Genomic DNA, 12,453 nt, shown 5'->3' on the forward strand with positions numbered 1-12,453 from the left:
CCACTACAATACAGTCTCTGACGTTTACAGAAACAAGTTTAGAGGGTGGTGTTGGAGGGTAAGCACAGAGTAATGAAGTTAATAATGAAGTTTATACAGGTCATTAAATGTCCCCAATCACTCCAGTAAGGATGACTCCACTAAACTCAATTACTAGACAGAAAGGGCAAGTTGAGGACACAGTTCTCATAAGGCTGGATGTCTGGAGTGCCTTGCCATGTGCTTTCCTCACCCCTCCCTTTCTCAGTCTCTCCCTCATTCACATTTCATCCTCAAGCAGAGAGACTAGCTGACAAGGGAACCGGCTGTTGCACTATAGAGGCATCATATCCGTTCCTCAGATTCTTGTGGTAATGGTATTCCATTAAATTTTAAATGGTCTTCTGTACACAGTAAGCGTTCATGGCTGAAGACTGCTGCTGAGCTGGATTTCTCCATTTGTCTGTGCTCTGGATTTGGATTCTGCCTCTCCGCCACCTTTTACACTCACCTATGACCTTCAGCTCCAGAGATGGACTGTTCAGAGGCGTGGAAGTGGACTAGTACAGACACTTTGGGGATTGCATACTCACTGCACATTGTGAGAGATCAGGGTGGCTCTTCCATCTGTAGGATGAGAATCCTGAGGAGCTTCCAAAGTTCCAGCAGCTGGAGGATAATGGCTATGATGAGGTCCTCATTACAGAAATTGATGTTCTTTCTGCACAGAGTCCAAAGGGTTGCTTTCACATCACCAAGATATCAGAAACTGTGTAAGGTAAGGTGTGATGACTTTATTTTGAATGATCTATTATTTTGATCTAATGGTGTAGGCAGTAAGCCTTACTATGGTCTCTGTACAGTTTGTTGTGTTTTGATTGTCATCTCAAGTTGCTGAAGAACACTTTCTTTAGATCAAATTCAAATAGGCCAGGTACTTGGCATGCATGTGAAATCTAAAAACTGACATATTATCACAAATAATATCTTAAAGATTTCCCTCCTTCATTCTATGCCATGTTGTTCTAGTTGGAGACTTTGATATAGCAGTTTTGAAAGCTATAATGGGAACTCCCTGCTAGCAGACACCTGCTGGAGAAATAAAGCCAGAATTGATTACTGCCTTCCCTGCTATCCCCTCTTAGAGTTATGGACAGTCAGCCTCATTATGGGAGTTACAGCCAGCTGGGATGTGAGTTAGATTCCAGTAACATGAAGGCATTAAGTTGTAAGAAATCCTCTTGTGTATCATTTGTCATAAACATGACACACTCTCATTGCACTGTTATTGGAGTTTCTCACGCAAATGAAATGCATTCATCTCACTTGAATTAACTTTAATGAGATTAACAAAATCATAATGCTTATGAATTTCATTAAACTATATTAGTTTAATTTAAATGAAAGCATTGCCTGCTGGTGTTCTGAGATATGAGCTTAGGAAAGATTGGGATGTAATTGAGATATAAGCTGTATCCAGGGCATAATTTACTATGCATGGTGACAGTAGGACAGTTTCTTTATATATGTACATATACCACTTTACTGTTTATTATAATTGGATACTATGTCTATTTTCAATCACATAAAAGAAATAACTAATTAGTTTTTGATGTTATATTGAAGATCAGATACAAAAAAACTTGCTTGACTAACCTGTTGAGCATTTTTCACACTAAGTACAAGGTTACAACTTAGAGTTTTGGTTTGTTTATTAAATTCTTGTTACAGTGTTATGCAAAAGTTTAAAACCACAAATGTTTTGTCGAAGTGAAAATAAGATGACATATTTTTTACAGGGAAACCACTTCTGCAAATTTTAATGCACAATTACTCTTTATTGCTGAATCTTACATATTGGAAAAACAAAAGCATAAAACATGGCTTGTGCCCTGTAGTGTGTTAAATTCAGCATATAAATAGAAATTGCGCACTACAATGTGCATAAATTTACTATGTTTTCCCTGTACAGTGTTACAGGGGAATTCCACCAATTTTTTTCATTTTCTGGATAATTCAAGGATTAAGATAAAGTCATTCAGAGTGATTTGATGGTAAACCATGCCTCAGTGGTTTTGATAGGAAGCAGACGTCCAAAGTGTTCAATGCCTCTAAAAGCTCATAGAAAGCTATTACTTGAAATGATCATGAATATGTTACCTGATGCCTGTGACAATGTTTTACAATAGTTTTGAATATTGATTTTGGCCTAAAACATATTTCTGAAATTCATTCATGCTGCGAGGCACTGAATGGCAAAATAATACACAAAGAAACTTACTCAGATTTACCACTAGTTTATCATTATCAACACTAAACATAAAAACTCTAAAGATGTGCCTATCACCACCACTGTAAAGAAATTCGAGTAAGTTTCTCTACATTGAAACATTTCACATCAAACCACTCTATATGACTTTGTTTACATCTGATTGAATTTTCAAAAAAAAAAAGTAGTCTTAGTTGTGATTAGAACAAATCAACAAAACATGTCATTTGACCACAGGTGCCCAAACTTTTACATAAGACTGTGCATGTAACTTGCAGCAGGGAGACCCTTGGCTTGGAACGTTAATTTATTTAAGTATTCTTCATTAACCTGTAGAAGGGTTGAAAATGCATCTGTGCTGAAGAACAAACAATTAGCAAAAAGCTGCTCTACTGCAAATCATGGTTTTATTCAGCCCTTATAGTGACAGAGCAATTTACTCAAGGAGCTCCATTCCAGTGGTGGATGTATTGATGACATGATACAGTATAATTTATTTCTTAATCAGATGAAGAGAAGCCAAGTCCGCACAGTGAAACAAAAACAAAAGAGAGTCCTGGCTTTTAACGGTGCATGCATGTAAATCCTCATTGAACTGTTTAGTGACGCTGTCAGTCAGTGTGGCTGCGGACTCTGAGCTTTCATTACTCTTTGGGAAGGAAGCATGCCAACCGGGAAAGTCATACGTTTTAGCCCAGCAGCAAGAAAAACTGCCTGCAGTGACACCCCTCAGCCATCTGATCAGCCTTTCATCATCTGCCTGGATAGAAATGGAGAAAATTGTCTTCTGAATAATCTAGTCACACAGAAAATGTGCCCATATTTTGATATTAAAGACCCGGTGAATAAAGCATTATGCCCATGCACATATTCTAAACCTTTTTTTGAGATATCTGTAGTAAATTACTGTTATTACCTTGAATAATCAGTAATGATTATGAATCCATTCAGCAGCCGTGAGCTGCAGATGATGTGAAGATAATAGTGCATTGCACATTCTGCTTTCTGTTGTAGAAGTTTGCTTTACAATGCTACTGGTTTAATCCAATGATTCCACATGTCTGGCTATTGTAGTTTTAAAAAGGCCAAAGCTGAGCAATCTCATTTGTCTCTGTACAAGCTTCAACGAAAAATAAAAAGCAAGAAAGCCAGCCCATAAATGTCAACTGCACATTCTTCACTGCCTTCCGCTGTGTAATTTCTCCTGTGCGGTGTTTGTCATGACTTTTAGGTAAACTGATTAATGTCCATGCAAGGAAATTATGACACCAATTCAAAAACAATTAAGCAGTGTAGACCTTAGAACATCAAGTTCTAATTTTATTTCAAAATGGATTATGCCTGGCGAACTCAGTGCCCACAGTATTTCTTGCTGAATGCATGTTTGGAAGGAATGACACAGTTTTAATTTCATAACCTTAATTATGCTTGTAACGGGCTCCTAATGATTTAGCCCTCCAGCAACAACAAGACTGTAATTACTCTCATAGATTAACAATAAGCAGAAGCCGCTCCACTGCTTGTAATTTGTCTTGATTACAAAATCTGAGGAGCCAAGATAAGAAACCTTTTGTGTCCAGGAGGGGTTTTGTGCTTTTGGTAGCATATCATGAAAATCGAAAATAGCATATTTTCATTTTTATGATAGGACAATAATGGACCACAAAGTTTTTTTATTTTTTAGCAGCAGTGTTCTTCTTACTGCATTTCCTTATTAGCTTAAAAGACGATGGCTATTCTGGCACAGGTAAATTAGCTTCAGCCTCCCCAGCATTAAGTGCATTGTCCATATACTCATGTCAATGAATGGAAGATTGTATTGGCAGTTTAATGGACTTAGCTCAGCTTATACAGAGCACAGACAGTATGGGTTGTCTCTGGTCAAGTATGTGTGGCTGGAGGATCATCTCTCTCCCTCAGAGATTTAGAAAGTATGTGTGAGAAGGCTTCTGCTGAGGCTGTATATCATTGTCCGGTCTCATATTAGCCATTGTAAATGATAAGAGAGAGAGAGAGAGAGAGAGAGAGAGGGAGAGAGAGGGAGAGAGAGAGAGAGGCCATTCCTCTCACCACCTAATGAGTTGGTGCTGATAGAAAAAAAGTCTGAGGTTTTACTGAGAATGTGTCATTATAAATCAGGCATATAAAATGAGGCTGCAGACTTGTTTGATTCATTCAGGGTCTTTTATTGTAAAGGAAAATGCCACAGTGTGGCTAGTCAGAATGATGCTGGGCAACACAATAGTTAGAGCTCCATGTCTTTTAAGGATTTAAATATTTCTGAAATACTAATGGCTGCTGTCAAACTTGGGCAAGGTTGGATTTTTGATGTAGGTGGACTTGGTCATTCCACATGCTTACATCTTAAAAGTTCAAACAGAAAAAAAATCCTTCAACCAGATCTTTTCAATTTAAACTGCAGAAGGGGCTTTGACTCAATGGACCTGTGGCACTATTCATGTGTCCTTACATCAAGGCAATGAGCCATGATGAAAAGCAATGGTGTTGCCATTTAGTAGCAGCAGCAAGTTTGAATAAATGAGAATCTTACACTTTGTATTATAATGAATTGCACTTTAGCGAAGAAATGAAAGTGTTTGATGTAGAAATGGGTAAAATAGTTCTGTTACACTGAGCACATAGGGAGCCAATCATTTACATATTTATGTGGTATGGCCTGATAAAAAGTTGAAATTTCCATCTCTATAGAATGTACTTCTGTGCCTTTCTCGCCTCTAACATTTTCATCAGCCGGCTATTCAGACTGTGTGCTTTGGCTTCAGTCCTAGACATTGACAGCACTGATCAGGGTAAGTTCACATAATCAGAGACCACTGAGCTTGTATGAATTGATGTCATTTTACATTCTGCTTGTCCTTGTTTCTGCGTTCTGTCTTTAGGATATTCAGGCGGAGATTGATGCCCACAGTGATCCCTACAGAGCGGGCTCCAGAGACCAATCACAGGCTGTCATGGCAATCGGCCATGATGAGAATATGGACCAAAACTGTCGGACCACTGCCTTTCCCAACAGGTACTGTGCATGTGCAGACACGTCCAAGCATGCTGCACCTCACTCTCGGACCTATATTGGTGCTTGGTCCACAAATGCGTTCCTTCAGAGCAACTTTACAGAATGTTGGCAAAATCCCATCAAGCTAAATGAATTCCGGTTGGAAACTTTATACTAGTGACCCATACGTTTGAAATGAATAACTCTACATTTCCTCTCTACATTTTGACAAATTTGCCATATGCTACAATTGCTCAGTTTAATTTTAAGTGACAATTTAATTATAAGTGACAAGTTTAATTTCAAGTGACAAGTAACAATTCTACACAAATACAAAAATTGTTCTTTAGTAAAGGCAATGGTTCTATTTAGAACCACAGATTCAATGTAGAACCATTTCAAGCTTAAATGTTTTTCTTGCATGGTGAAATCATTCTTAAGACTGATAGAGAATGTGTTGGATGTGGTTCTATATAGAAGCTTGTAACAACTGAAGAACACTTTTTGGTGCTATGTAGAACCATTTTCAAAAAGCTTCTATACATCAATGTAAAGAACGTATAATATAATCTTATATTGCACATGGGAATTAATTCATCACAATTCCCATGTGCAATATAATCAATATTCCATGTGCAATTCGGGTAAAATATCCTTACTGTGTAAAGATTTTTTTTGCTTTTTTATTCGTAATGTTTATATTTTGTTAATATTTGTGAATAGAGTTTATGTGAAGGTTAAAGTTTATATTTTTATCAAATGTTTATATCTTTAGTATTATATATATGGTCTATACAGTAATAAGTAACAAACCGTAACCTTGTTAAGTAATTCTAAGTAATTGTTACTTCTTTTTTTGTGTGCCTTGCTATCACTTTGCTGATGTAGTGCTGTGAAATTCCCCATTGTGGGACCAATAAAGGATTATCTTATCTTATCTTATCTTATCTTATCTTAGAACCATTTCACCATGCAAAGAATCCTTTAAGCATGACCATTTAATGGTTCTATTTAGAACTCATGGTTCTACATAGAACCATTGCCTTTACTAAAGAACCATGGTTACTAAATAATCATATTTTTTAAGTCTGTAAGTTTAAATGTCAGTTTTTCATGTTTTTTTAGTGGTAAAAACTGAATTAGCACTTATTAAAAATTAAGTAATGCTGGTACAAATTGTTTCTTGCTTTAAAATGAAATGGGAAAAGCCAGTTTAAGGGTTCTTACTAGTGGTAATCGAATACTTAATAAAACAGATTGCTTAATAAAATTCCTATTCCTAGCAGTAAAGGTTGAAATGTGAAATGCTCGCATGTCAGATTTAGTTTTTACTAGTATATTCAACTTTCTGAATTTCTGACATTAAGAAATTGTGGTATAACAGCTGAAACGGCTTCTCATTAGCTAGACATAGATGAACACTGTAAGCTCTGGGGATCATGCAGCATAAAGAGATGTTTTGTTCCATCAGGGAGCGTGTGGAGCTTCACAGTGAGAGGTGGGCTGGGCTGATAGCTCTGCTGGAGGAGCTCTGGTTCTGGGTGAAGATGAAGGATGAGGAGCTGACCAGCCAAAGTCCCATTGGCGAGGATGTTCATACTTTACTGCAGCAACAAGGCTACTGTATGGTCAGTTACAATCTATTTTCATCAATAGGGATAGATACAGAGACGTAATCTTTACCTCATCATATGATAGTAGGAATAAAACTTTAAACATACGCTTTAATAAAGCTCAAAACAGAATTTTTCCTTGGAAGGTTTTAGCCCCACTTTTGTTTCTCATATCTTGGTTTTATCTTGATGTTCTGCCTTTCTCAGATCAGTGTTACTGTTCATAAAGCAGATCCATATTTGGGATTCTCTGTTAGTAAGACTCTACGTTTCCAGTTCAATAAACAAGAAGCTAACAAAACCCATGTTATGCTATGTTTGTAATTTTTGTTTGGCTAATTCCACATCAGGTGCTGTGTGCTTAATGCTTTGCTCACTGATTTATGATCATGATTTCAGTGGCAGTATAAATTAGTGATATATTGCAAAGCAAAAATGCAGTTCAACTCTATTTTGTTAATTAATTGCTTTGACATAAACCAAAATCTGTCCTTCAGACTTTCAATCCAATCACATCTGCAGTCCCAGCTTGCAGCCAGTGAGCCATCTTTATGAAGTGATTTAGTGTAATGATACTAAAGGTTAAAAATAGCCACGTCAAACTGCGATATTATCGGCCATCTGGCTTTATCAGTAGAGAACACACAGTGAATGATACAAGAGCTTTGCTACTAATATTGAAAATTAAATTTCTCATTGCTTGAAAGAGTGGGTGCTCAAGGTGACTTTCAACTAAACTGAGAAAATACAGTCCTGTACTAAAGCCAGAGATCACTCTTAATTTATTTAATTTCAAGCCAAAATGGCCACTAAGTACAAGTTACTCCTTTTTTAGCATCAAGAAAAAAGCAGAAAACTTATTTAACAGAAAGTTACACAGAAGCCTCAATAACAAAATATAATATCATGTTTTTCATTATTTAGTATTTTTAGTGTGTCCACTCTTTGTCTTAATTACAGCTCCCAAAGCCTTCTTTTCAGAAAAATTGCTTTTAGTTTTTCAAAGAAATCTGCAGGGATATTTTTCCACACTTCCAAAGTAAATTCAAACACGTTTAGTGATGTTGAGGTCTGGACTCTGGGGTGGTCAGTCAATTGTTCTGAGAACACAAGAGGCTTCTTTGCTTGATTTGCAAAAGTTCTTCTTTTTTATCCATTTCTTTTACTCAGCGAGGGTTTCTAGACAGCTACACATCCTTTCAGACTCATTGTGTTGAGTTGTCTTCTCACAGTGGAAGGATGGACAGAAACACCTGTGGATTTTTTCGGATCTGAAGCGAGAATGGAGTTTGATTTTTTTCCTCTCTCTCAAAGATGAAAGGTTTATCTGATGGTGACAGTGCTGGTGGTCTACCAGGTCTTGCACCATTGTTAGAGTCACATCTTCTCTGTATCTTTTGATCATTTTCTTTTAAACTTTCATTTGGAATTTTACTTTGAATTTCCCCTTCTTTATGCAAATGGATTTTCTTATATCTAGTCTCCTCAGAAATGTCTCATGAAAAATCACTAACTTGTAGTAAATGGTAGTTTTGGCTGAAAATTGAATAAATGAAAGGTTATTTCTGACTTTCGCGTAGTACTGTTACATTATATATTAATTACAAACATTGTTTGGTGTTATGACCAAGATGTTTATGTGTCCTCTAAGAGCAAATAACCCACAACAGATCTACTCCAGTTTTATTTAAAAAGCGCCAGAATACCTGTTTTGTGAATTACTTAAAAGTTCAATTCTGAATATAGTTCAATTTCTTAGAATTGTCTCATGTACTCTTCAAGGTCAGTGGGTCCAGCTCTGAGGGAGCTGGATCCACCCTTATTCTATAATGCAGTATACCAATTTATTGTTTGACACAGGCTCTGCAGAGCGAGCTGACCAGTAGAAGACAGGATTTTGACCACACACTGAAGCAGGTGTGCTTGTCTTTGGCTCTACAGCCTGTGGATTCTCTGAGTGAAGTCAGCATGGAATCAGCAGCAGGTCAGAGGACACCTCCCCATACCCTCAAATACCCCCAAAATTGTTTCTTATAACAGCTGGAGAGGTGGTTTTTACTCAGTGTTCTTCTACAATTTCGCCATTTCGGCTGTCGCTCAGCAACTGCGATGCAACCTTAATAGCTGTCAACATTTTATGTTACCCAGTGAAAAACATATCTTTTATCTTTTTAAGGTAAATCATTGGCTTGCACCTGTCACTTACTGCTTTTTATACTGCATTTTCCTTTTCTGGATTTGTCTCTTATTGCAAGCCAATGGCATCGTTGAGAGTTGAAATATATATATCACTTTTATGGCTGAGTGGAGACAGTAAAGCTGATAGGACCCTGAGTGAGAAAGTGATGAAAGGGATAGGTGTAAATCTCAGCTGGATTTATAACTGCTTACAGAGGATAGATCACATTATTATGCAAGCAGCACATAGGCAGGTACTGGCCTGGAGAGAGGTGTCATATGAGGTCCTCTTCAGAAGAATTATTGATCTGAAATTCATGACCGTATCTTCCCATTGTCCTTCTGTGCTGTGAATTTGTTAAACATGTCGTTTTGGAAGTTTTGGATCTTGAATTTCTTACACTTGCTTATGAACTGTTCAGGTTCGTCTCACATGAAAGTTGTTTCAAACCTCATAGAACTGAACCTCATATATGTCCATGTGTGACGTTTAAGTTGTACAACGTTTATCAAATGTTTGAGGACTCTTAGCTTTTCAGTGTGTTTTCAGATGCAAAGCACCTCATGACCTGGCTTGCAACTAACTGAATAACTAATTAATGATTTCACTCATTCATTCACTCACTCACTCACTCACTCACTCACTCACTCACTCACTCACTCACTCACCACCTTTGAACCAAAAGATTTTCAGGAATAACAGATTTAACAATTAATAGTTTGGGGAAATTCTGTCAAAACATTTAGGCAAAACTTGTTCTTCATACCAAGGAAGACACTTGAAGTGTCGACATGAAGCTGAGGATGGTTAAACATAGCCAAAGGATTAGCAAATAGCTGTTTTGTGTTAACAAAACCTCTGCAAGTATTTTTTTGGACTATTGAAAAGGAGCCATGAAAATCAATTCAAAAGAAGACAATGTGTCCCTAAACTTTTGACCGGCAGTGTATATTCCAGCCTTTGTGACGAGTCTAAGGTTGGCCAGGGACATGCAGGCAGGATGAGATTAGATTTATTATGCTTCTTGCCTCAAATCGCCTGAGATATTGAGGAGGTTCAGTCTGAGTAATTTAGCTCTAGAGATTGCACTAGTGATACATCAGTACAAATGACAAAAAATTTAAAAGGAGAAAAGGAAGATGAGATGAAAGAGAAACGGAACATTACTTTCATTCAAGTATCAGATTGACAGTGATTGTCCTACTTTAAAGGTTTCCAACTTCACAGATTATTTCCAGACACATGGACTTTGAATTCGTGTAACTACTAACGTGCATTTGTACCTTTCATTCAGTGTTCTCTGGTATGGGTCATCTCCTCTTAACTGGATCTTCTCTGAACTTTGAATTGTCACTCAAACCCAGGGCATGCTGTGCCAGAGAGGATAATGTGGCTGGCCCGAGTCATGCAGGATCAGGCAGTGGAGGTCCAACAGCACTGGGAACAGTTCCGTGCTCATGCGGCCAGTTGGCAGCAGCAGGTCAGCTGGGCACTGGGGAAGCTCCAGGACTCCATGCATCAAGAGGAGTTAAGCTTGACAGAGATGGATAGTAATGGGCAAGGCTGGCACCCAGATGGACGCACTTTGGTCAACTGTATGCTGGATAAGGTGTGTGGGTGCAGGGTGTTTATTTTCTAAACTTTATTATATAAGTATTTTTAAATGGCCTCAAACAGACCAGGTTAAAAACAAACCTGCCTTAAATAAGCCTTCTAAGTGGCTGGGCTGACTGTGGAGAATATGTACTACATGCCTTAACTTACAGTTGTATGCAAACATACACAACCTCAGCCAAGAAACAAATAAAATATACAGTCTAAAATGTGCCATGACTCTTGCACCAGCTACATCTTATGTTTTGTTAAATTCTGCAAAGAAACAGTAATTGTACATTAAAATGTGCATAAGCATATAAATCAACAAAGCATATCAGTTGACCAGAGGCAGCAAAACTTTTGTGTACGACTATATATCTAAGGGTGGGTAATATGACAATATATATCATATCATATGATATATATCATATGATATGATAAATAAATAAATACATAAATAAATACAACCCCAATCCCAAATAAGTTGGGTCGCTGTGTAAAATGTAAATAAATGTAAATAAAAACAGAATGTGATGATTTGCAAATCTCATAGACCCATATTTCATTCACAATAGAACATAGAACACATATCAGATGTTGAAAGCGAGACATTTTACCATTTCATGAAAAATATTAACTCATTTAGAACTTGATGGCAGCAACGCATTAAGCATTTTTCGATACAAGAGCAGTGGCTGAAAATGTGTCTTGCATTATTATGTTATGTTTCAATTTTCAGTTTAGTAGAGCATTCAACATTGCAAAAGTACAGTGTTTGAAATAAACAAATACAAAGTTGTTCTTAATAGTGCCCCAATCTATTGCTGTACCCACAAGCTAATATGTTAGCCACAAGCTCATATGTTAGTGATGATACATTGACTCAATACATGATACCCTAAGTTGTATTGATACAACCCTAGTATTGTGTATCATGAAGATGTCTTCAATATTACGTTTTTGGCATATCACCCATCCCTTATTGTTTGTTCACCAGAGCTTTATTGATGGGACAGTAGGACACCACCTGAGAGCGACGGATGTCAACGCCAGTTTGGTTCCACCTCCTGACATTCAGCTGACTCCGGTTTCATCAGCACCACCTCACAGCCTCGGTACACAAATAAACGTCTCAGAGGTGAGAGACTCTGCGGGGCTCCATCACTCAAAGCTGAATGATGCTGCAAATATGAATTTGCTAGTGAAAGGTCACAAGCAAGTATAGTAGAAAATCAAACGTCTAAATGCCAAATCAGCAGTACACGGTGGCCTGCCAACCAAATGTCATGTAAAATAATTCTGCTTGTCCACATAGCAGTGATTCAGACGTTAACATGGGCTGCATGGACAATAAGTCAGCCGGACATTAAGGTACACCAAATTGACATTTTCATTGCATTCATATTTCAGTATGGCAGAATTGATTGTTTTTAAAGTTAAAATAATAGCACTCACATCACCCCTTGCTTTGTTTGCAGTTTGTGTCCTTGTCCTGCCTTTTGATGAGTATGAGTATGTGACTACACACACACATGGGATCCGCTGGACCACAATACTGACCTTCTTTATTGATCTGGGCCGATGGAGGACATTGATAATTAAGCTTCTGCTTTCAGCGTGACATTCTTGTATTGTTTGTCAGACAAAAAGCTCTCAGACAAAAAACTGTATTTGTCCATTTCGAAAACAATGCAAGACTTAAACGAAAACCTGTAACCAAAAGGAATTTTCAGAGTGTCTGGGGATTTCATCATAACACTATTAAGTAGTGTCGGAGTCAAAACTAGGACTGGAACACATGAGT

General features: G+C 37.5%; 1 protein-coding gene across 1 annotated transcript; it reads left to right on the top strand.

Annotated features, from left to right (window-relative positions):
• Positions 1 to 286: 286 nt before the first annotated feature.
• Positions 287 to 12,245, top strand: LOC118823743 (utrophin-like). The gene is made up of 8 exons (XM_036593529.1): positions 287 to 757; positions 5,149 to 5,282; positions 6,733 to 6,889; positions 8,735 to 8,858; positions 10,418 to 10,662; positions 11,647 to 11,787; positions 11,968 to 12,020; positions 12,128 to 12,245. The coding sequence occupies exons 1-7, from the start codon at positions 512 to 514 to the stop codon at positions 11,968 to 11,970; spliced, it is 1,050 nt and encodes a 349-aa protein (XP_036449422.1). The 5' UTR covers positions 287 to 511; the 3' UTR covers positions 11,971 to 12,020; positions 12,128 to 12,245.
• The last annotated feature ends 208 nt before the right edge of the window (positions 12,246 to 12,453 follow it).

This window comes from Colossoma macropomum, unplaced genomic scaffold (genome assembly GCF_904425465.1).
Source record: "Colossoma macropomum unplaced genomic scaffold, Colossoma_macropomum, whole genome shotgun sequence".
Taxonomy (NCBI): Eukaryota; Metazoa; Chordata; class Actinopteri; order Characiformes; family Serrasalmidae; genus Colossoma; species Colossoma macropomum.